General features: G+C 43.8%; 1 protein-coding gene across 3 annotated transcripts in view; it reads left to right on the top strand.

Annotated features, from left to right (window-relative positions):
• RGS14 (regulator of G protein signaling 14) overlaps nucleotides 1-24413 on the top strand; it is a 200798-nt gene that overhangs the window by 110208 nt on the left and 66177 nt on the right. For all 3 annotated transcript variants that reach the window (XM_044280805.1, XM_044280804.1, XM_044280803.1), the window contains 3 exons: nucleotides 1734-1937; nucleotides 10919-10995; nucleotides 19830-19956. In XM_044280805.1, the coding sequence (XP_044136740.1) occupies nucleotides 1734-1937; nucleotides 10919-10995; nucleotides 19830-19956 (408 nt within the window). The remainder of the gene's footprint in view (nucleotides 1-1733; nucleotides 1938-10918; nucleotides 10996-19829; nucleotides 19957-24413) is intronic.

The raw sequence follows: 24413 nt of genomic DNA, 5'->3' as shown, positions 1-24413 counted from the left end.
AGCTTGGCAACTATTTACCAGACTATATTGGGCGGTCTATAAGAAGAGTGGTGCATACCTTTGGATAACTTTTTGCCACAGTTGTGGCACGTTTCAGGAGACCGTATACATTGGAGTCCGTATATTATGAGGGCGCCAGACCTCTGAACATTCTTTGAACTGTCACATAGTGACTTTGATTTAGTGTTTTTTTATTGAATGATTTTCTTATTGGGTGATTTTTATTGTTTATATTTTATTATGTGATATCCTGTACTATTAAACTGTTAATTATGCATAGAGCATTATAGCTTGAATAAATAGTCAAATACAGTATTATACAGTATTCTACATTATTTTCCAGAAGGTGGTGTGCCTGCTATTCTCCTTGCTACATTTTTTTATCCTATATAATTTAGCCTGATATCCCTCAGATATATTATATAACTGAGAGGTATCAGGGTAATACAGGGGACAACAGAGGAGGCGTAGCACTGTGGGACAGGGGGGTACAATGGTACATACTTCTTTTTTTATATTATATGCCCTCACCTCACCAGCTAGCTGGCACGTGAGGCACACAGATGCAGCGTAACGTGATGTCACTCAGCCTGCGCCGTACAGCACGCACCGTACGGCTCCCTCTCTGCCTCCGCTGGGTCCAGGACTCCGCCCCCCTATGTGAATACTAGCCGCCGGCAGCCCACAGCCAGGTATTGTAAATTAATTAATTCACAGTGCGGCGGGCGGCGGCAGCCAGCATAACAGACAGGGGAATCAGCGGGGAGCAGTGAGCACGGAGGTGACAAACCTATTAGGGTGTGCCCAGGCACACCTCGTGTGCACGCCTATGCTGGCTTGAGTTTGTGGGAAGTTTATCAGCTCTCCAGTGTGAAATGTCACTTTAAGTTATGAAGTCCTTGCAATGGACAGTAGCAACACTTGTGGCCTGACACAGAGACCCTAACTAACTAACTACAGACCTGGCCTCAGTCTCTAGGTGCCAACACTGAAATGGGGTGCGTGCACGATCTTACTGACCCGGGTATGCTCTGCATCAGCTGTTGACTCTGAACAGAACAAATGCCTCTCTAACAAGCATGCAGAACCGCAGTGTATGCAGCTTTGCTCCTCAGCTGTCATCAGTGTTCCTGGAAGCAATCCTCATTACTCTGGTCAGGTTCAGGGTCTTGGACGTGATCAGCTTCACTTAGCTGCCGCTATGGTCACTGAGGGATGCTCCCACACCTGGATGCCGTTGGATCCTCTGCTGACACAGTTCCTCAGTCTTAGCTCCCTCTAAGATGGCTGCTCCCTTTCTCTTCCTCTGCAGGTTCTGTGTGTAACTCCACCTCTCATGAATATGGAAATATGCAGTCTGTAGCTGTGTTTAGGAAACAGCGGCATCTTGTGGCCAAACAGCAGAATGTCAGTCCAGATCATTTAATTTAATCTACACAAAGTGTTCAGACAAGGAGAGCTGTTTCCCCATCTCACACATATACAGATTAGGAAAATGAGTGGTTTCTCTAGATTGGGAATGGACTGATAATGGGATGTGTTCTTTAGTTTACATTATTTTACCCACTGTCTTCCTTGGTCTGAAACATTTGTCTATTTTAGGCAGATTACAGTAAGGAGTCTGGCATTCCTCCGTAAAGTCATTCAACCCCTTTATCAGTATCAGCTTAAGCTGGGATGAAATGTGTTCAGAGTTTTATGTTTCTTGTGCATTTCATTTATTTTCTTTACAGCATGACAGTGGCAGCCAGGGCAGCACAGAACGCGATGCAGACAGCAAACCTATCAAATACTGCTGTGTTTACCTCCCGGATGGCACCGCCTCGCTCACAGCTGTCAAACCTGGACTAACCATACAAGAAATGCTGGCAGGAGTGTGTGAGAAGCGAGGGTATAATACTTCAGATGTTAAAGTGTACCTAGCTGGAAATGAACAGGTATTTGTATAGTAAAGTGCATAGAAGACATAATTAAGTACTGTTGGGCTCATTATATAGCAGAATCTAAAGTCTATAGAAAAAACTGCCATTTCAAATGACTGTACATCTTTAAGTAAACAATGGAAGAACAATTTTACAAAATAAATATAAATATAATGAGCAGTGGAATGGCTGGATGACATCAGTGGTGACACTATTGTCACTAATATTCCTGGAGTTGTTAGAAAATGATGTTTTCAGCTGACAAAAGCTGTAATGATGTGCCAGACATTTGTTGGACAGGTAACAGTTGTCTTTCCTTTTCACGTGTGACATTGAGAACCTTATTTTGCACCTTCTAGAAAAAACTGTTTACAAAAAAGCTGTTCAAGTTGCCCACATACGTAAGGACAACTGAGACATTCACAAAATGGCCTAAAAAACAAACTGGCCAATCACAGCTGGCTTACGTTTTTTTTTATAGTGCTGTTGATAAATGACCGACTGACTGTAAAATTGTGGCTTTTTTTGTGATTTTTGTAAAAAATAAGAAAATTAAGAAAAATGACACATGTAAATATACAGTGGTCCCTCAAGTTACAATATTAATTGGTTCCAGGACGACCATTGTATGTTGAAACCATTGTAAGTTGATTCATTGGTTCTAAAGCCCCAAAATGTCATCCAAGATAAGAGAAAATGAAGATTTAAGAAATATAAGCAGATAACTAAGGCTACTTTCACACTAGCATTTTGGTTTTCCGTTTCTGAGATCCGTTCAGGGCTCTCACAAGCAGTCCAAAACTGATTCGTTTTACCCGAATGCATTCTGAATGGAAAAGGATCCGCTCAGAATGCATAAGTTTGCCTCCGTTCAGTCACCATGGAGGCGGACACCAAAATGGCCTAAAACCTGCCTGACCAATGGAGCCAAACTGATCAGTTTTCTCCATTGACTTTCAATGGTGTTCAAGACGGCTATAGAAGACATAATACAGCCAGATCCATCCTGACACACAATGTAAGTCAATGGGGACGGATCAGTTTTCTCTGACACAATCTGGCACAATAGAAAATGGATCCGTCCCCCATTGACTTTCAATAGTGTTCCTTCATGCTGTAGACATAATATAACCGGATCTGTTCATGCAGTTGTATTATTCTAACAGAAGCGTTTTTGCAGATCCATGACGGATCCGCAAAAAACGCTAGTGTGAACGTAGCGTAAGACAGATAAAACAAGTCCATACATGTAACAGTCAGGAATAGCTGCTAATAGCAACTAATCCAGCTATCTTACCAGAGAAGTGGCCTTGATTGGTTGGATCTGACATTGTATGTTGAATCTAAAGACCATTGTATGTTGAAAATATTGTATTTTGAGGCCATTGTATCTTGAGGGATCACTGTACCGTTATTCAAGTCATTATGATCTATCCTCCTAAGTCAACCTTTGGAGGTCAAGCTTTGCAGGTTGGCGTTGTTATTAGCTCCCTGCTGCCCCGTCACTGTAGCTCCACTCCCAACTGTGACAAGCTGGTCACAGAAATGAGTGGAGCCTGGGTGCAACAAGAGCAATATAGGCCTTATTTGCATATAAAAAAAAAAAAGATAACTCGGGAACAGAGCCTCGGATCAACGAATGAAGAACGGTACATTAATCAGGTGAACCACAGCTATGTGTTTGATAGGGGGGTTGTGGGTGACAAATTGAATTGCAATCTTCAGTTACATTGTAAAATATCATAGATTATCATAGATTTCAAAGCTATCTTTCTTTAGGGTTCTTTAGGGTTCTGAAACACAAATCTCCTTAGTAATGCTACAGTATGGAGAAGGAATGTGTGGGATATCTAAGTGCATAGCTAGTCAGTTTTACTACTCAAGAAACAGGGCCATCTTTAACAAGGGGCAAAAGGGGCAGCTGCCCCGGGCCCAGTTGCTCCTAGGGGGCCCAAGGCAGCTCCCTCTTGAGCCCTGCTGGCCACTGCCCCGGGTGTCAGGCTGTCAGCTACACAGGTGGGTGCTGCCATGCCTGCCTGCCAGCACTCCAGGCAGCGAACTGTAAGAGCTGTGATTCTCTTAGGAGAAAGGACCTTAGATGACATCATCACCATGTAACCAGTAACCTAGCAATATTACTGGTCACATGGCTATGAGGTAATCAAAGGTCCTTTCTACCAGGAGTGTTGCTGCAGGAGAAGTTTGCCTTAAAGGGAACCTGTCATTAACTATTTGCTGACCTCACTGAGTGACTGAAATGCTGATTTGAGCGGTGTGTCACTCATGAGCTAAAAGTAAGGGGTTGCTGAGAACCAGCATCATAATCATTGCAGCACAGGCCTTGAAAAGAGTCAAATCTGAGAAGAGTCATGGTTATTCATAATCTCCTGCTCTCCTTGCCCACCCGCTGATGATTGGCCATTCTCTCCTAGAGAGAAAGGGAGAAAACTAGGTAGAAGCCTGTCAATCATCAGCAGGTGGGCAGAGAGAGCAGGAATTCATGAATAACCATGACTCTTCTCAGGTGGCCGTGACTGTTTTCCAGGCCCAGTCTGCAATGATTGTGATGTTGGTTCTCGGCAACCACTTACTTTGAACATTTAAATGACAGACCGCTAAAATCAACTCCCCTGTCTCTACTTTATTCTGCCGTTAGTATGGGCAGCATAAAGTTGATGACAGGTTCCCTTTAACTTTGGAGCTTTTTTTGGTGAAGATTACATCAGGAAAAGGGGACAGGGCCTGTTATACTAATATACTGTAAGCTACTGTATACTGTGGGGTGCTGTATACTGTGGGGTGCTATACTGCTCTACTGTATACTGTGGGGTGCTGTATATTGTGGTGTGCTCTACTGTATACTGTGGGGTGCTGTATACTGTGGGGTGCTATACTGCTCTACTGTATACTGTGGGGTGCTGTATACTATGGGGGCTGTATATTGTGGGGGGCTGTATACTGTGAGGTGCTGTATACCGTTGGCTTGCTGTATACTGTGGGGTGCTATACTGCTTTACTGTATACCTGGGTTGCTGTATACTGTGGGGTGCTATACTGTTTACTGTGAGGTGCTGTATTCTGTATAGTTTGGGGTGCTGTATACTGTGAGGTGCTGTATACTGTGGGGTGCTGTATATTGTGGGGTGCTATACTGCTCTACTGTATACTGAGAGGTGCTGTATACTGTATAGTTTGGGGTGCTGTATACTGTATACTGTAAAGTGCTGTATACTGTGAGGTGCTCTATATTGTGGGGTGCTGTATATTTTGGGGTGATATACTGCTCTGCTGTATACTGTGAGGTGCTGTATACTGTATAGTATGGGGTGCTGTATACTGTGGGGTGCTATACTGCTCTACTAAATACTGTGGGGTGCTGTATACTGTATAGTGTGGGGTGCTGTACACTATAGGGTGCTATACTGCATACTGTGGGATGCTGTATACTATAGGATGCTATGCTGCATACTGTGGGGTGCTGTATACTATAGGGTGCTATACTGCATACTGTGGGGTGCTGTATACTATAGGGTGCTTTACTGCATACTGTGGGGTGCTGTATACTATAGGGTGCTATACTGCATACTGTGGGGTGCTGGGGTGCACTGTAACCCTAGGCTGAGCCCCGGTCTCCTTCCTGCACAGGGGTGCCCGCTTCCAGCCTGAGCCCAGCTGCCCAGAGCACTGATCCTGAGCCGCTGGAGTCTTCATAGCTGGAAGTATTTACACTCATTCACTGTACTCTACCAGGTGTGTGGATTTTTTTGTGTGTGTGTTGTGGTGGAGGGTGTGATTGCATGCTAGGGTGTGGGAAGGCGGGATCCAGGGGGCCCCAAGTAAATTTTTATATTCAATATTAACCCCTTCCCGACCGCAATCCGTATATATACGTGATAGCTGCACATACCCGTGCAGCTACCACGTATATAAACGTTCTGGCAGCTCTGTCACGGACAGCATACAGTGCAGTAATGCTGGCAAGGCACCAATCAGAGTGGCCCCTTGCCGGCAATCGATCCGATTGGTTAGTCTGTGATCATAGCCTGAAATCACAGTGTCCTCTTCCCCCCCCCCGATCCGTGCAGCCCCCCCCCTGATCTGTTCTCCCCCCCCTCCGATCTGTACAGGCCCCCCGATCTGTGCAGCCCCCCCATCTGTGCCCCCTCCATCTGTGCCCCCTCCATCTGTGCCCCATCTTGTGTCCACAGACAGTGCCCCTCCTTGAGTCCGCCCCCTCCATTCCTCCTGCTGGCCGTGACTCCCTCCCTCCTCCCCCCCTTCCAGCGCTGCCCCCCGTTCGGTCTGCCCCCCTGCTGTGTTTGATGGTGGCGGCTCCTTTCCTGAGCCGCCGCCATCATCAGAGTGTCAGGTCTACGCTGACACTCTGCTGTAACCCCATAGATGCCGCGGGGCTGCTACCTTTCTCCACCATCGGGGCTGCTGCGCTGCGATGGCAGCCCCGATGGTTGCCCTGGCAACCGGACGTTTTGCAAAAGCGTCCGCTGTTGCCACCTACAGGGCATCTGATTGTATTACACTTTGCAATGCAAGAGCATTGCAAAGTATGGTGCAGCCCCACTGGATCTTCAAGATCCAAGAGGGACTTGATAAAAAAAAATGTGAAAAAATAAATAAAAGTAAAAATAAAGAAATAAAAATGTAAAATTAAAAAAATCAATTGCCTTTTCCTATAAAAAATGAAAAATAAAAAAACTATACATATTAGGTATCACCGCGTCCGTAACGACCGTCTCTATAAAGATATCATGATAGACCCCGTCCGATAAATACCATAAAATAAATAAAATAAAAACGGTGTAAAAAATGCCATTTTTGTCACCTTACATCACAAAAAGTGCAACAGCAAGCGATCAAAAAGGCATATGACCCCCAAAATAGTGCCAATCAAACCCTCACCTCATCCCGCAAAAAATTATACCCTATTTAAGACAATCACCCAAAAAATAAAAAAGCTATGGCTCTCAGACTATAGAGACACTAAAACATAATTTTTTGGGTTTCAGAAATGCTATTATTGTGTAAAACTTAAATAAATAAGAAAAAGTATACATATTAGGTATTGCCACGTCCGTAACGATCTTCTCTATAAAACTATCACATGACCTAACTCCTCAGATGAACGCTGTAAAAATAAATAAATGAAAACTGTTCCAAAACAGCCAATTTTTGGGTCACCTTGCCCCATAAAGTGTAATAATGAATGATCAAAAAATTCTATGTACCCAAAAATGGTACCAATAAAAACCTCAACACTTTTTGCAAAAAACGTGCCGCTGCACAAGACGATCAGCAGAAAAATAAAAAACATATGGCGTTCAGAAAACCAATCCAGCACAATCTGCCTTCCAAAAAATGTATGGCATTCCTTTCCTTCTGCGTTCTGCCGTGTGCCCGTACAGCAGTTTACGACCACATGTGGGGTGTTTATGTAAACCGCGGAATCAGGGTAATAAATATTGAGTTTTGTTTGGCTGTAAACCCTCAATGTGTTAAAAAAAAAATATTATAAAATGGAAAATCTGCCCAAAAAGTGAAATTTAGAAATGTAATCTCCATTTTCCTTTAATTCTTGTGGAACACCTAAAGGGTTAACAAAGTTTGTAAAATTAGTTTTGAGTAACTTGAGGGGTGTAGTTTCTACAATGGGGTCATTTATGGGGGTTTCCACTATGTAAGCCCCACAAAGTTACTTCAGACCTGAACTGGTCCTTAAAAAGTGGGTTTTGGAAATTGCTTCTAAACTTCTAAGCCTTCTAACGTCCTAAAAAAAATAAATGACATTTCCAAAATGATGCCAACATAAAGTAGACATATGGGGAATGTTAAGTAATAAATATTTTATTAGGTATGACTTTCTGTTTTAGAAGCAGAGAAATATAGATTTGGAAAATTTTGAATTTTTCCAAATTTTTGGTAAATTTGGGATTTTTTTAATAAATAATGATGAAATATATTGACTCAAATATATGACTATCATGAAGTACAATGTGTCACGAGAAAACAATCTCAGAATGGCTTGGATAAGTAAAAGTGTTCCAAAGCTATTACCACATAAAGTGACACATGTCAGATTTGTAAATTTTGACCTGGACACTGGGGCATCAATGACCCTTGGTCATGAAAGGGTTAAAGATGGCCTTGTCAAGAAGTTGCATATTGGTTGTTACCCAGCATTTTTAGAATTAAGATTGAAGAGGACGACCTAAGGACTTGATATTTGTAACTGTTATTTTAAAATAAAAAATACATTCTCAGTATAAAAAAGTCTTCATATAAAACATAGAATATTAATATATGTTGTGTTTAAATCTATAAAATTCTAATAAATTTAACCAGATAAATTTCCACCTGTAGTGTCTAGTATGTTTTAGGCATTGTGGCTGTAGAGTCATTCTGCAATAGATTGATTAACCACTAGATGGCGAGTTTGATCTTTGTATGGTGTGAGAAAGAAAAATTATCGTTCATGTCATTAATGAAACTTTCTAGCCCCAAATTTCACATAATTAGTATCACTCGTAAAACACACTGCACATGACAGAGATTACAATCTAATATATGTACATATCATTTGTCGATCAGTAGGTTTGTTGGCTACCCGGAATTGAGTGACAGTACATTGGAAAGTATTCTGTATCAATGTCCTCTTCACAGTAGGCCTGGTGCTGGACTTCATAGAGCTTACTAATAGCATACATTGCACACTGTCTAATGAGGGGCCAGGTGGAGGACAATTAACCCTCCGATTTTCTCATCCTATAATATAGCTATTATATATTATATAATATATATATTATTTGTGCTGGATATAAAAGCAGGGAAGCCACTTTACATTGAGCGTGTTGCATGTTTGTTTAAATATTGAGAAGAATGAATTATTGCATAAAGTTTGGTAATTTAATTTTAAATGTTCATTAAAGTCCCCTTTATATGGGCCAATTTTGAAGGAGATTGTCGGGAAATAAGTTTTCCTTCCTGACAAGTGCCTGCCCGCTGGTGGAGGAAACCGCTGCTATTACATTAGGGAGGAGCAATCACTAATGCCATCATTCATCATGCTATATTGACTCATTGCTTGCCAGCAGCAGAGCATGTTTACACAGCACCATCTGCTGCCAGCAAACGACAATTTTTGTAACCGCATGAATGATGTGATTATCCAATGAACGAGAATTTTGCTCATTCATCAGGGAATCGACGGCACCCTTACACTGCCAGATAATTGTTGATGAGCTTTCCTATGATTGCTTGTTAGCAATCATCTGGCTGAGAATCGGCCCGTGTAAAGGGTCCTTTACACTTTTTCCACATATCTTTTCTTACTTGCCTACATAATTCTCCACAGATGGTCAAAAGTTTACAATCCTTTATAAAATAACATAAAACACATTTGTAAAGGAGCTTTTCTAACTTCAAAGTTACTTTGAATCTAAATTTGATTTTGAATGTAGATTGTGAAAATGGCACAATTTTGAAGGACTTAAAGGGTACTTATCACATTGTTGTAATTCCTTCATTTAAATCCTTCTTTGTGGTTAAAAAGCATCTGTCAGCATGATCTACCCTACTAAACAAGGCATTTAGTCTGGTAGGGTTGATCACTCTAACAAAACAATACGCTGATTATGTATTTTTGGTTTCCCATTCCTGAGCAAATCACAATTTTATTGATATATAATTGAGCTTACTGGAGCAGCATGAGGTCAGCCAGAGCCCTCAGGAACCAGTTAGTAACATCCCTACAGCTTTAGTCCCCCCCCCCCCCCCCTTGACAAGTATAGACATCTCATCTACCTCTGTTTTCTTGCACCTGCACCGTTCCTCCTGGTCTCAGGAATTGCATATTGAATCAACCGCTGCTCTCCAAGCAGAGCAGATTCCAACTGAGCAAGCGCAGAGAACAGGGAGACATAATGCATATGTGAGAAGACAGGGCTCGGCCTTTGAACAGCTAGAATCTGCACTGCTTGGACAGCTGCAGCAGATCCAGTGTGCAAGTGCCGTGTCTGGAAGGCGCGGCGCAGGCTCAAGAAGACAGGACTAAATGAGATGTCTATACCTGTCAATCCAGGGGAAGTGAACAAAGTTGTAGAGCTGGGTGTTCTGAGGGCTGGGTGCCCCAGTAAGCTCATTTACATATCAATAAAAACTTGGGAATGGGAAACGAGAAAATACATTATCTGGGTATCGTTTTGTCAGTGTGGGCAATCCTACTAGGCTATATGCCTGGTTTAATAGGGTTGATCATGTTGACAGATGCTCTTTAAAGTGAACCTGTCATTAACTTTATGCTGACCTCACTTAGAGCAGCATAAAATAGTGACAGAAATGTTGATTTCAGCGGTGTGTCACTCATCAGCATCATAATCATTGCAGCCCAGGCCTTGAAAAAAGTCAAATCTACCAGAGAAGAGTCCTGCTCTCCCCGTCCATGTGCTGATGATTGGCAGTTCTCTCCTAGAGAGATAGGGAGAAAACTAGGTAGAAGCCTGTCAATCATCAGCAGGTGGGCAGGAGATTATGAATAACCATGACTCTTCTCAGGTAGATTTGACTCTTTTCAAAATCAGCATTTCTGTCACTACAGTATACTGCCCTGAGTATGGTCAGCATAAAGTTGATGACAGGTTCCCTTTAAGAGTTCTGTGGGCGGTTCTACTCGGTGACTAACAGTTACAGTATCTCTGTGTGCACACTTATGGAGGGAACACTGTCAATCACTGAGTAAGCCTCATGCTAGGAAAAACACATGGAGATACAGTATATGAATTGGGTTTCAACTAAAAATACTCACTGTACCAAACCCCTTCCATTCAAGTGTGGCTGCTCTGTCCCCCCACTTTGTTTTCCTGATGAATTCTCCACATAGGATATAATGGAACTGAAAATTTGTCCCAGAAAATCTTGTGTAGATAAAGGGGTGGTCTTTTCTATATTATGTTGTTTACTGAGTAATATGTTGACTGTACTTGCAGAAGGCGCTGGCCCTTGATCAGGAGTGCATCATTCTTAGCGACCAGGAAATCAAGCTGGAGAACAGGATCAGTTTCAAGTGAGTTGGGTTTCCATTTCTTGCACTGCTTTGGATAATAAAATAATTTACAAATCGTCTTCACAAAAGCAACAGAAATCTTTATGATACTCTGAAAGCTGTGGCAAAAATATTCCTATTTTCCCAATAGACGCAGCAATTTATTTTACACACAACCACATCATTCCCGATCAGGCAAATATAATAATAAATGTACAGAAAATATAATTTTTATCATCACAAAACAAGATTTGACATTTACACAGTAAGGAATAGTGGTGATAATAATATGTTTTTAACAGGTAATTTCTATCTTCTGCCCAATAGAAAAGACTTTCAATGGTTGGAGATAATTGTTCACATTTCTACAGATTATTGCATGCAAATTTAGTGCAATCTACTACCTGAAGAAGAGTGTTAATGTAGAATATCGGAGTACACAAGATGTTAATGTCCTTCAGCCCTAGGTAGTTTTTTGCATCTGATCTCTTGACGAAGACTGAAGCATGTATGGTATAATTTGAATAATATGAAGAAATGAAACACTGTGGACTATAATGTACCATAACCTTTATATTCATCTTTTGACACCAACATTAAATATTTAGTCATCAATAGAGATGGCCTTGCTGTTCGCCCGGCGGTCAGCCAATTGAGACATTTCAGCACATGGACATACCCCCTACCCTATAAATAAACCTGATCTGGCTGCCATTTTACATTCAGTGTTTTGTCAGTGTAGGGAGAGGTTGCTGTGTGGAGCAGGGACAGGCTGTTAGGGACACAAATCACTAGCTAATAGGGCCACAAAAGTCCTTTTACGGACTGGTATTGGTGTGCTATCGATAGGTGTGACATACTGAGTGGTGTAATATAATGTACTTTCTAACATAGAAAGTAGATTATAGTGCATTTGTATTGTGCAGCAGTTGTGTGCGGTTCTGCTGCGATACCGCAACTAGATAGAGGGACAAACGCTATTGTAATAAGTAATTGCAACTGGAGTGATATACCAGCTGCCCCCAAAAAAATCTGATTGAGGCAGGGGTGTGATATACCTATAATATAGTTTCTATATAGTGCATTTTTATTGTGCAGCATTTGTGTGTGGCTCTGCTGAGATACCGCAGGTATACCAAGGCTCCAGATGGCGACCAAAACGGTTGCCAATGTGCCTTAAAATTTGCAGATGGTGACAAGACTTTGTAGTCTTGGATACTGGACCGCTGCGCAGCCTAGTATCAGTTAAAGAACATGGCACGTGCCACGTTCTCTTCACTAGCACAGTGGAGAAGGAGAGAGTCCCTCCCCACTGTGACGTGGCCGCCACTGCCACCAATGGGGAGATAGCAGGGAGGAGGAGGGGAGGAGCTGTGTCCACTGCACCACCAATGAATGTAAAACATATTAATACAAGTATAGGCAGCAGTATCACAGGCCCGGCCTCAATAACAGGGCATTAACCCCTCAGGTGCCACATCTGAGGGGTTAATTGCCTCGGATCACATGCCCTGTTATTGAGGCCGGGTCTGTGATACCGCTGCTGACACTTGTATAAATGAATTAAAGAGGACCTTTCATGGTTCAAAAAAATATGAACTAAGTAGCAGGCTACATAGAGCGGCGCCCAGAGATCTAAGTGCACTTACTATTATTCCTGAGCGCCTCTCCGTTCGTCCACTGTGGCCCCCGGTATTTTCAACATTCAGAACAAGGTGGAGGAGACGCCAGTGTCTCTCCTTCTCCCTGATAGCAGCGCTGTCCAATCGCAGCTCAGAGCCAGGGAGGTTTTTATTCTCCCTGGCTCTGAGCTCTGCGCTATGATTGGACAGCGCTGCTATCAGGGATAAGAAGGGGAGACACTGGCTTCTCCTCCACCTTGCTCTGAATGTTGAAAATACCGGAGGCCACAGCGGGCAAACGGAGTGGCGCCCAGGAATAATAGTACTGTACCTCTTTTGGAGGACAAGGTAACTAAAAATGGCGAATTGCGTGGTTTTGATTTTTTTTTCCTGGTACGACCTTCACCAGAGAGGAAATATTTTTTAATATTTTAATAGCTCACACTTTTTCGGATGTGGTGATATGTAATAGGTTTATTTTTTATTGTTTGTAAAATTTATATGTAAAATTGGGAAAGGGGGCAATTTAAACTTTTAGTATTTTGTTTTTTTTTTTTACTTTTTTAAACTTTTTATTTAATAACCATTCCCCGTCTTAAGGGCTATAACCTGAATCTTTTCATCCCTTGTCCTATTCACCCCAATAGAACTATATTAGGGTGACTAGGACTTCACACTCTCCCTGCTGCCCTGTGCATAGTACACACAGCAGCAGGGAGATTACCATGGCAGCCAGGGCTTCAGTAGTGACCTGGCTGCCATGCGAGACTATCGGAGCCCCAGCAGTGTAATCTGCCTCTGCCACCAATGGAGGGTAGGGGACACTGTGGCCACCATATAACAATGAGGGTGGGGGCCTGTGGCCACTGCGCCACCAATGATACTAATAAAGGGGGGGGGGGGGCGGGCGCACTGCACCACCAATGATACTTATACTGGGGGGGGCACGCCGCGCCACCAATTAATGTAATTAAAGATGACCTTTCATGGGTCCAAAGAATATGAACTAAGTAGCAGGCTACATAGAGCAGAGCCCAGGGATCTAAGTGCACATACTGTATGTTGTGCTGTATTCTCCTATATGTAGTGCTGGCTCACTACTGTGACCTGCGTCCCATCTTCTCCGTCAAGTCCTTTTTTTAATGATATGCATTTTAAATTTGGCGACTAAAAAATTTAATTTGGCTCATTTTTTTTATTTTATTTTCTGGAGCACTGTATACAGAGGGACAAACAATATTGGAACAACTAATTGCAACTGGTGTGATATACCAGTTGCCCTAAAAAAAAATCAGATTGAGGCAGGGGTATGATATACCTATAGTATCATTTCTATATAGTGCATTTGTAGTGTGCAGCATTTGTGTGCAGTTATGCTGAGATACCGCAGTTATATAGAGGGACAAACGCCATTGGAACAACTAATTGCAACTGTGATATACCAGTTGCCCCCCACAAAAACTGATTAAGGGGTTCTATATACCTGCTTCCACAAATACTGCTCTTCTACAGGGTCATTTTGAAAATGACAGGCAGAGGAAGAGGCAGGCCATTCCGCAGGGGTGTTAGGGTCGGGCAGGTGCACCAGGCCGGAGCCTAAGTGGGAAGTTGGTGAAGATGTGTGGGATTTTTTTTAACTTATCAGCTGCTGATAAAAGTGTTGCCATTTGGAGCCTGTGCTGTCAACGCATAAGTCGCGGTAAGCCTAACACTCATCTAAGAACGACCGCCTTAAGAAGGCACCTGGCCTCCCATCACCGTGCCCAGTGGGAGCAACGCCGTCAGAACCCACAAGGCCACACTCCTGGTGCTCCATGTCCTGCCTCTTCTCCTTCTCCTTTCTCCTCCCATTTGTCCTCCACCTTCCACCGTGCCGTCGTCACGTTCATCTGTCACAAGGCAGGCTTCTGTGGCCCAAATGTTCGAGTGTAAAAAACTGATGATGCCGGATAATCCTCTTGCCCAATGGTTGACTGCTACATAACTTTGTTGTCCGTGGATGGGGGGCGGAGACCAAAGACGACATTCTCCTGGGCGATGAGCAGGAGCCAGGCCATTCCACCGCTTCCAATTGCAAATGGGGGCCTTCATGCTCCAGTGTTTGAAGAGGGACCCCCGTATAAAAAGCATAAAGGACCAGTACTGGCAGGGCCGGACTGGGGATAAAAACCAGCCCTGGAAAAAGTTGCATACCAGCCCCACAACGTTGCGTCATTATTTACTTGTTTATAAAATGGGAAAGCATTCATTTTAAAACACGTGTGTAAACACGAATATGAACTTTGCCCCACAATAGCTCTTTTGTAGAACCCCATTGTTCATATTACCGTTTTACTGGCTAGGGCAGCGCTAAATCCCAGCCATCAGTGCCGGTGACATCACCGGGGTTCCTGGCAGCCCCATGGAGAGCCTTGGCACGTCACCAGATCTTCAAAAAATGCCTTTGCCCTGTGTGATTTAGCGCAGGGCAAAGGAGAGCATCGGAGCATGAACTGCTCCGATGCTCAAGTCAGAGGGCCTGCCTGGGTGAAAATGGAGGTATGTCCGGGTTCAGCTCTAAACCCGAACCACCCCTTTAATTTATACTCAGATATAGTCCTCCTGTAAGTACTTGGCCTTCCCCCTCTGTCCTCCTCTTCCTCACCCCCTTCCCCTTCTGTCCCCCTTGAATGTATGTCAGCAGCAGCACCAGGAGAAGGACTGGAGCTGCAGGCTGCACAGGGACAAGTGAGTGACTGGCAACCCCTTCCTGCTGTCACAGAGTTGCTGGATTCTCTTGGAAAAGTTGTTGAAGTGCAGCTGCCTGGAGGTGGTGGGCTTCAAGCTTCTCACAGCCACTCTGACCATCATGCATGGAGTTTCAGCTGCCTGGAAGTGACCTCCAGGCTTCTATGTATGAAGGCACAGTAGACTGCTGGGAGCTGCCTGTGTGGAGGCTGAGCCGCCTGCTGGATGCAGAGAGCTGTGTGATCACTGTCCCCTCCTGTACAGAGAGCAGCAAGGGACTCTCAAGGAATGACATCAGCTGGGTAGATCAGCTTCTAGGATCTGGGCTCCATGGGCACTCTGTGACCCTGACATGCTTCTTTATACATCACAGCAAGGAGATTGGGGCAGTTGACAGCAGGGCTCTGGCTGGAGGTAGCACTTTGTGAAAGGTTGTCACACAGGTTGTCAGGGGCTGGGAGTGGAGAACATCTTGGTGTGTAACCTGGTGTCACTGTGCTGTACAAAGGATCTGCTGGGCATGGTGCCTCCACAGAGGGCAGATAATCAGATTGACTGAGGAGAGCTTGTACTTTGGAGAAGAATATGTGGCTTCATGTGACAGAGCAGAGGAATCGCACAGAAGAGTGTGTGGATGAGGATACGTCGTGTCTCCAGGAGCTCTGCCCCTGACATCTCCAAGTGACAGACACTGCTGGACCCCCCTGGCACCCTGCACACAGAGCCTTCCTGTATGTATGGCTGGTGCCAACTTGTGATCAGATCTGACAGTCTGAAGCCAGGAAGCGCTGCCACCCTGTCCCCAGGTCTGCTCTGTGCATGCACCCGGAGCCCTCTGTGCCCACGCCGGTGATGCCATGTCCGCAACCATAGTGGAGGTGATGTGGGAGGCTCTGGATAAAAAGCAGCTCTGGAGGTAAAGGCAGGGGCAGGGACCGTTACTACGGCATGAAAGATGTGGAGTCAGGTCGGGGCAACAGGGTGCTGTTGAACTCCAGTAGAGGGGACGGACTGCTTCTCCTGGGCACCAGTGACACTGACAGGGGCAGCGGTGTGGGACCGGGAGGGGGCTTGCAGGAGAGCCACCGAGGGAAGCAGGGAGCTCGCATGAGCTTATTGGGGAAGCCGCTGTCGTACAACAGCAGCCAGAGCTGCCGGAGGAACGTGAAGTACCGGAGGCTGCATAACTACCTGTGCAACGTGCTGGAGAGACCCCAGGGCTGGTCATTCGTATACCACGTCTTTGTGTGAGTACCGGACACCGTGCTGCTGTGTATAATGCACCGCCACTCGCCACATGTGGGCATGGCCCTGACATCCAATACATCAGGGAAAGCTATACTGTGCATTTATAATGTGTGCAGGGTGCCAGGGGGGTCCAGCAGGGTCTGTTACTTGGAGATGTCAGGGGCAGATCTCCTGGAGACACGACGTATCCTCATTTACACACTCTTCTGTGCGATTCCTCTGCTCTGTCACATGAAGCCACATATTCTTCTCCAAAGTACAAGCCCTCCTCAGTCAAATTGATTCCCTGCCCTCTGTGGAGGCACCATGCCCAGCAGGTCCTTTGTACAGCACAGTGACACCAGGTTACACACCAAGATGTTCTCCACTCCCAGCCCCTGACAACCTGTGTGACAACCTTTCACAAAGTGCTACCTCCAGCCAGAGCCCTGCTGTCAACTGCCCCAATCTCCTTGCTGTGATGTATAAAGAAGCATGTGAGGGTCACAGAGTGCCCATGGAGCCCAGATCCTAGAAGCTGATCTACCCAGCCGATGTCACTCCTGGAGAGTCCCTTGCTGCTCTCTGTACAGGAGGGGACAGTGATCAGTACAGCTGAACAGTATAGCTCTCTGTGATATATATTGGATCCCAGGGATGTGCCCACATGTGACTGTGCAGGCTGTCAGGGTTATGTAGTGTATATTAGTGTACATACAGTCTTATAATTTATAAGACTGTATGTAAATAATATACACTACATAACCCTGACAGCCTGCACAATCACATGTGGGCACAGCCTGGCCCCTTCTTACCCCCAGTATTTGCGGCTCCTCAAGTCCTCTCAGGGCTGTTTGCATCGGTCATGACGGCGGCATACACAGGGGTCGGGCTCTGCTTCCGGTCTGCGGCCTGGGCCCGGCGTATTGAATCTGGAGGTGAGGCCACTTGCAGGAAGAGATGGGTGGCCACACACAGGACAGCCAGCCAGGCCCAGGAGGATCACAGGCTGCTGCTCACAGTGACACCAGGTGGTCGGAGGGAGCAGTGCCGCTCCCACGGAGGCCGGCCGCCGGCCTGCTCAGCTCCTCCCACCGGCCACCACTACATCAGAGCTTTCAGATTCGGCCTGCTGGCCGCCGAAAAAGTTCAGCCACATTTTAAAGCGGCCCCAGGGCCGGCGGCCTACCGGGAAATTTCCCGGTATCCCGGTAGGCCAGTCTGGCCCTGAGTACTGGGTGGCAATGTACTTAGACCCCCGATACAAACACAAAATAGCGGACATGTTACCAGCATCACAGAGGGCTGTCACAATGCAGCATTTCTAGGCCTTGCTGTGAGAGATGCTGCATTCTACTGTTGCAGGCGCTGGCAGACGAATTTCCACCCACAGAGAAACAGGGGAGGGTACCAATCCTACAGCGCATACAATAAGTGGGTGGTTTGAAAATGTGTTGGTCACTTCAGATATGAGATCATTCTTGCAAATAACCCATCAACAGCCGCCCTCCGGATCCATCCCCAGGGAACGCCTAGACTGACAGGTGTTCGACTACATCGGGTTAACGGCCAATATGGACGCTCTGAGAAGCGAGGAACCCCTGGACTGCTGGGTGTGCAAGATTGACCTGTGGCCAGAGCTGGCAGATTTTGCCATGGAACTCTTGGCTTGCCCCTCATTGAGTGTCCTGTCCGAAAGGACGTTCAGCGCAGCAGGGGGAATAGTGAACGATATGCGCAGTTGCCTAGCTCACGAAAGTGTGGACTACCTCACATTTCTAAAAATGAATGAGGCATGGATCTCGGAGGAATTCCACACCTGTGACGACCACGTTTAATTGAATTTCCTTATGACAGCTCACAAATATCCACCACCACCCAGAACAAATAATGGTCCCTGTCTTAGGTAAATACAGCGGCATAAAAGGCCTTTTCTGTCCGGTGAATGCCTAATGTTTGGGACCTTGGAGGAATTCAACACCTGTGACGACCATGTGTTATTGAATTTCAACTATTATCATTAGTTTTTTTTTCAAGAGGGGGGATTTCGTTAGCCATGTTTTTAATCCAATTTTATATTTTTAGGTCTTTTACACATATGTATTTGACATCTATTTGTACTGGCTGCAGTAAAAATGATATCTAATGACCGTCTAATATACCTCCAGCCACATAATTGTTATTTTCTGTCTGGTGAATGCCTAATGTTTGGGGCCTGTACTACACTGGCCTGCAGTAAAATTGATATTGAATGGTCGTCAAATATACCTCCAGCCACATAATCACTTGATCGGAGAATGCATAATTTTTGGGGGCCGTAATCCACTGGCCTGCTGTAAAATTTATATCCATTGACCAATATTCCTTCAACCACATAATCACTTGATCATTTATGTACGGTGAATGCCTAATTTTTGGGGCCTGTAATCTAACTGGCCAACAGTAAACTTGTTCTACGGTGACCGCCTAATTTACCTCCAGACACATTATTAATTGTGCTTTTTTGTCCGGTGAATAAATAATTTTGGGGGCCTGTAGTCCACTGGCCACTGTAAAATTGATATTCATTGACCATCTAATATACCTCCGGCCACATAATCACTTGATAATTTATGTACGGTGAATGCATAGTTTTTGGGGCCTGTAATCTAACTGGACAACAGTAAAATTGTTATACGGTGACCGCATAATGTACTTCCAGCAACATTATCAATTGTTCTTTTCTGTACAGTGAATGAATAATTTTGAGGGCCTGTAGTCCACTGGCCTGCAGTAAAATTGATATCCATTGACCGTCTAATATACCTCCGGCCACATAATCACTTAATCTTTTATGTACGGTGAATGCATAATTTTTGGGGCCAGTAATATAACTGGCCAACAGTAAAATTGTTATCAGCAACAGTGTTGACAATATCAGGACTGAAGTCAATAGTCCAGGTCATACCCTACAGAGGTAATGCTTCATGCATTCAGTGGACACATACTATAGATAGAAACAAGCAGATCATCAGAGCAAATGCACAGAGAGATAGAACAGGAGCAATACATCTTCAGGAATGCTGAAAAACAAGCAGGTGTCTGCCCATTCTAAAATTTAAGAGCATGGTGACATCCAATATCTATGTTGAGGTTTCCCATGTGACTTGTTGGACTGGCGAGCCACCTGATAACATGACCTTCCTAATAGGGTGATGTATAACATGTATAACTAATCATTTGGCAGTCAAGAAGACTCACTAAACTGCTTCTGACAATTGATCTGTGGAATATTTTCAGTTTACAGATTGAACCAGTGAATAAAAGTTTGCGCATTGTGTCAAAGCCAACAAAGACTATACATGAAGCTTTGCAGTCTGCTTTAAAGAAGTATGGACTAGGTAACCAGTACATTGTTCTGCGTAAGGTAAGTAATGGACTTATATTTCCTTACCTAATTTTATAATGGGAAATAATCCTTTTACAAGCTGGAACATTTGATATAATGTTTACTGGATTCCATGGAATTCAGATTCCCAACTATTACTTAATGTGTCATACTGCAGCCAGATAGGAAAAATTTACGCGAGGTGCCATAGGAAAAATGTATGTGGGTCCACCCTCCCACTGAGAGAAAAATATGATTTTCTCAGTACTACAAGCCTTGTCATAAATGGGGATTTCTCAATCTGATCCTGGTGTGACTATGCAATACACGTGAAATGTAATGTGTGCCTACTGGCCAGGACTTAGAGAAGGGGTAGTCTTTGTGAGACATCACCTTTTAGACGCCTATTTATTGACTACAAGTAAACCTATACTTTCCTCAGTGGGATAAGTCCTAGGAATAGTATAGGGAAACCATGCTTTTCCATTGAAAGGCTAAACATAAGGATAAAGCAACCTTCCCACATCAGACATTTATGGCAAATTAGCAGGAAAAGTTGTAAATGGCTCCCGTTCAATTTGTCAATGTCTGTGTTGTGGAGGAAACAAACAGGAAATATATCTGCGTATGTCTGTGGCTCTTCCCATGTCAAATGGGGCTAAAGGGACCCATCATTTCTCAACGTTGAGATCTATCAGACAGTAATAGCATATCTGTTTCATGCTATAAGTGTCTGAATACCTCGTTAACCTTATTGGCGTATTGTTCAGACTGTATGCTTTGATATAGTCACTGTTTGGATAGATAGTATCATTTAGGTACAGTAGTTCCTTTCAGTAGACCAATTCATGGTCTGCTGTGAAACAGTTAGGAACCACGAATTATAACTGGATCTGATACTTTAAAATGCGAGATATCACAAGTGTGAAATTGATATATTAAAATAATATTTCCCTTTAGTACACTGTGTTTTTTCACTCAATAATAACACAACGAGAAATTCTCTATACTTTATTATTATAGTTCTTATAATTTCCCTTTCTTTGTCAGATACTTAAGGAAAGTCATTATGGCATGCAAGCATATTACATAAGGGGAAATGTAGCCAGCCACATGTCACACAAATTGCATGAGTCGGAAATGAGTCAGGGTTTCATTATCTTGTCAGATCGCTTATGTTCTCATGAAGGTCATTCAGTGTCTTAGCATTTCTCTGTGCTAATATCCTGATAAATGATTCCTCCTCACTAAATATGCTGTGACTGAAATAATGCAGTGATTTTAATAATCTAAAACATATTCTCATTACGCTGCAGTGTATAGGTATCTGACGTTAAAGGGAGACTCTGGAAAGGAATCCTTATATTAGGGCACCTGTAAGACTGAACTTATGAGCTTCCTTCAGGAACCACAGTTTTAAGAGCTAAACAGCTTTGGAAAAATCCTATACAGAGAACCAAGCACAGTTCTTACATGCAGTTATCAAGTCAATGGGAAAAGCCATAACAATCAGCATAAGGATTCTTTCACATTTGAGGCAGATTTTTCAAAACTGTATAAAAGAAAAACATTGTCATTCATAGCAACTAATCAAATCTCAGCTTTCAAAAGAGATTGGCCCGTTAATATGTGATGGTAACAGCTCATGCATACAACTAGTAATAAGCATTATTAAACTATGCGCACTGATGTATGATAGTTTAATATGAATAATTCATGGTTACAGGCAGGTCCGCTGACCTGTATGCTGGGGCCGTGCTGAGAACATGACCACTAATGGAAGATTCTGTCTAGTAGGGGCCTCCATTCACTTTTGTGATGAAGGCTACTGATGGAACAGTCATTTCTGAGTGCAGCGCAGGCACGCAGGTCAAAAGATCTACGTGTAAACATGAATTATTCATATTAAACTAGCATTTAATGGAGGTATACATCGAGGTATGCACCCAACGTGTACCTCTGATGTACAGTACAGACCAAAAGTTTGGACACGCCTTCTCATTGAAAGAGTTTTCTTTAATTTCATTACTATGAAAATTGTAGATTCACACTGAAGGCATCAAAACTATGAATTAACACATGTGGAATTATATACTTATCCAAAAAGTATGAAACAACTGAAAATATGTCATATTCTAGTTTCTTCAAAGTAGCCACCTTTTGCTTTGATTACTGCTTTCCACACTCTTGGCATTCTCTTGATGAGCTTCAAGAGGTAGTCACCTGACATGGTTTTCACTTCACAGGTGTGCCCTGTCAGGTTTAATAAGTGCGATTTCTTGCCTTATAAATGGGGTTGGGACCATCAGTTGCGTTGTGGAGAAGTCAGGTGGATACACAGCTGATAGTCCTACTGAATAGAGACTGTTAGAATTTGTATTATGGCAAGAAAAAAGCAGCTAAGTAAAGAAAAACGAGTGGCCATCGTTACTTTAAGAAATGAAGGTCAGTCAGTCCGAAAAATTGGGAAAACTTTGAAAGTGTCCCCAAGTGCAGTCACAAAAACCATCAAGCGCTACAAAGAAACTGGCTCACATGCGGACCGCCCCAGGAAAGGAAGACCAAGAGTCACCTCTGCTGCGGAGGATAAGTTCATCCGAGTCGCCAGCCTCAGAAATCGCAGGTTAACAGCAGCTCAGATTAGAGATCAGGTCAATGCCACACAGAGTTCTAGCAGCAGACACATCTCTAGAACAACTGTTAAGAGGAGACTGTGTGAATCAGGCCTTCATGGTAGAATATCTGCTAGGAAACCACTGCTAAGGACAGGCAACAAGCAGAAGAGACTTGTTTGGGCTAAAGAACACAAGGAATGGACATTAGACCAGTGGAAAGCTGTGCTTTGGTCTGATGAGTCCAAATTTGAGATCTTTGGTTCCAACCACCATGTCTTTGAGCGACGCAGAAAAGGTGAACGGATGGACTCTACATGCCTGGTTCCCACCGTGAAGCATGGAGGAGGAGGTGTGATGGTGTGGGGGTGCTTTGCTGGTGACACTGTTGGGGATTTATTCAAGATTGAAGGCATACTGAGCCAGCATGGCTACCACAGCATCCTGCAGCGGCATGCTATTCCATCCGGTTTGCGTTTAGTTGGACCATCATTTATTTTTCAACAGGACAATGACCCCAAACACACCTCCAGGCTGTGTAAGGGCTATTTGACCATGAAGAAGAGTGATGGGGTGCTGCGCCAGATGACCTGGCCGCCTCCACAGTCACCGGACCTGAACCCAATCGAGATGGTTTGGGGTGAGCTGGACCGCAGAATGAAGGCAAATGGGCCAACAAATGCTAAGCATCTCTGGGAACTCCTTCAAGACAGTTGGAAGACCATTTCAGGTGACTACCTCTTGAAGCTCATCAAGAGAATGCCAAGCGTGTGCGAAGCAGTAATCAAAGCAAAAGGTGGCTACTTTGAAGAACCTAGAATATGACATATTTTCAGTTGGTTCACACTTTTTTGTTATGTATATCATTCCACGTGTGTTAATTCATAGTTTTGATGCCTTCAGTGTGAATCTACAATTTTCAGAGTCATGAAAATAAAGAAAACTCTTTGAATGAGAAGGTGTGTCCAAACTTTTGGTCTGTACTGTATACCAGCAATGTGAACAAGTCAGTGATTTGCCATTATTAAGCTATGGGCACTGATGTCCGATAGTTTAATATAAATACTCTCCAAATAGTAGTCTTATTGCTGTGGGAAACAAAGTCCACCTATCCAGAGAATCACAGTTCCTGATGTATAAGTCCAATAAGAAAGATGTTTACCGCATCCACAAATATCCTAAATTCTTCTTTATTCCACTTCTCACATGAAGAATGTAATGTTTCGGCCCTTTGGGTTCTTCATCAATCATGTATTTTTGTATTTGTTGAAACAAGCTTCATGACTGTCCTAAAAGACCAGGAATGCTGAACTTGGCTATCTTTGGAACTACCATAGAGGTAATAGAGTGGCAATTAGCATGCACAACCTGCTACTCCATTTATTTCAAGGGAGCCGGTGAGGTACTGGACCTCTGCTGAACTCATAGTTATCCCCTACACTGTGGATAGGGTATAACTTGCTGCAACCAGAATGCCCTTTGAACACCTCTGTCACAGATCACCAGAAATAGTGTTATCAACCACCTCTCAGCCCGAGACCACTATGGATGCAGATAATAGCTAACTTCTCAGCCTTAGACCACTAGGAATCTGGAAAAGGAAAAAGCTAAGTCTATTAGGGTACACTAAAGCAGATTTACTAATATTGGCGATTCATATTTGGTAGGATGCACCAAATTTATTAAGAGACACAGGCCTCTTGATCAATTTAGTACACTGTCTGGCTCTCCATTCTCCAGAAATGGAGCTAACGTAGATTTGAACTATAACAATGCCGGTTCCTGACGTAATCTTTTGCTGCTCCTCTCCCACTAAGCAGGACCCAATTTCCTAGCCACTTTTAAAAAGTGTCAATAAGTCTGAAAAGTCTCAAATTATAGCAG

This window comes from Bufo gargarizans, chromosome 2 (assembly GCF_014858855.1).
Source record: "Bufo gargarizans isolate SCDJY-AF-19 chromosome 2, ASM1485885v1, whole genome shotgun sequence".
NCBI lineage: Eukaryota > Metazoa > Chordata > Amphibia > Anura > Bufonidae > Bufo > Bufo gargarizans.
The sequence above is the reverse complement of the archived record's forward strand: the minus strand, read 5'-3'. Positions and strand labels throughout refer to the sequence as shown.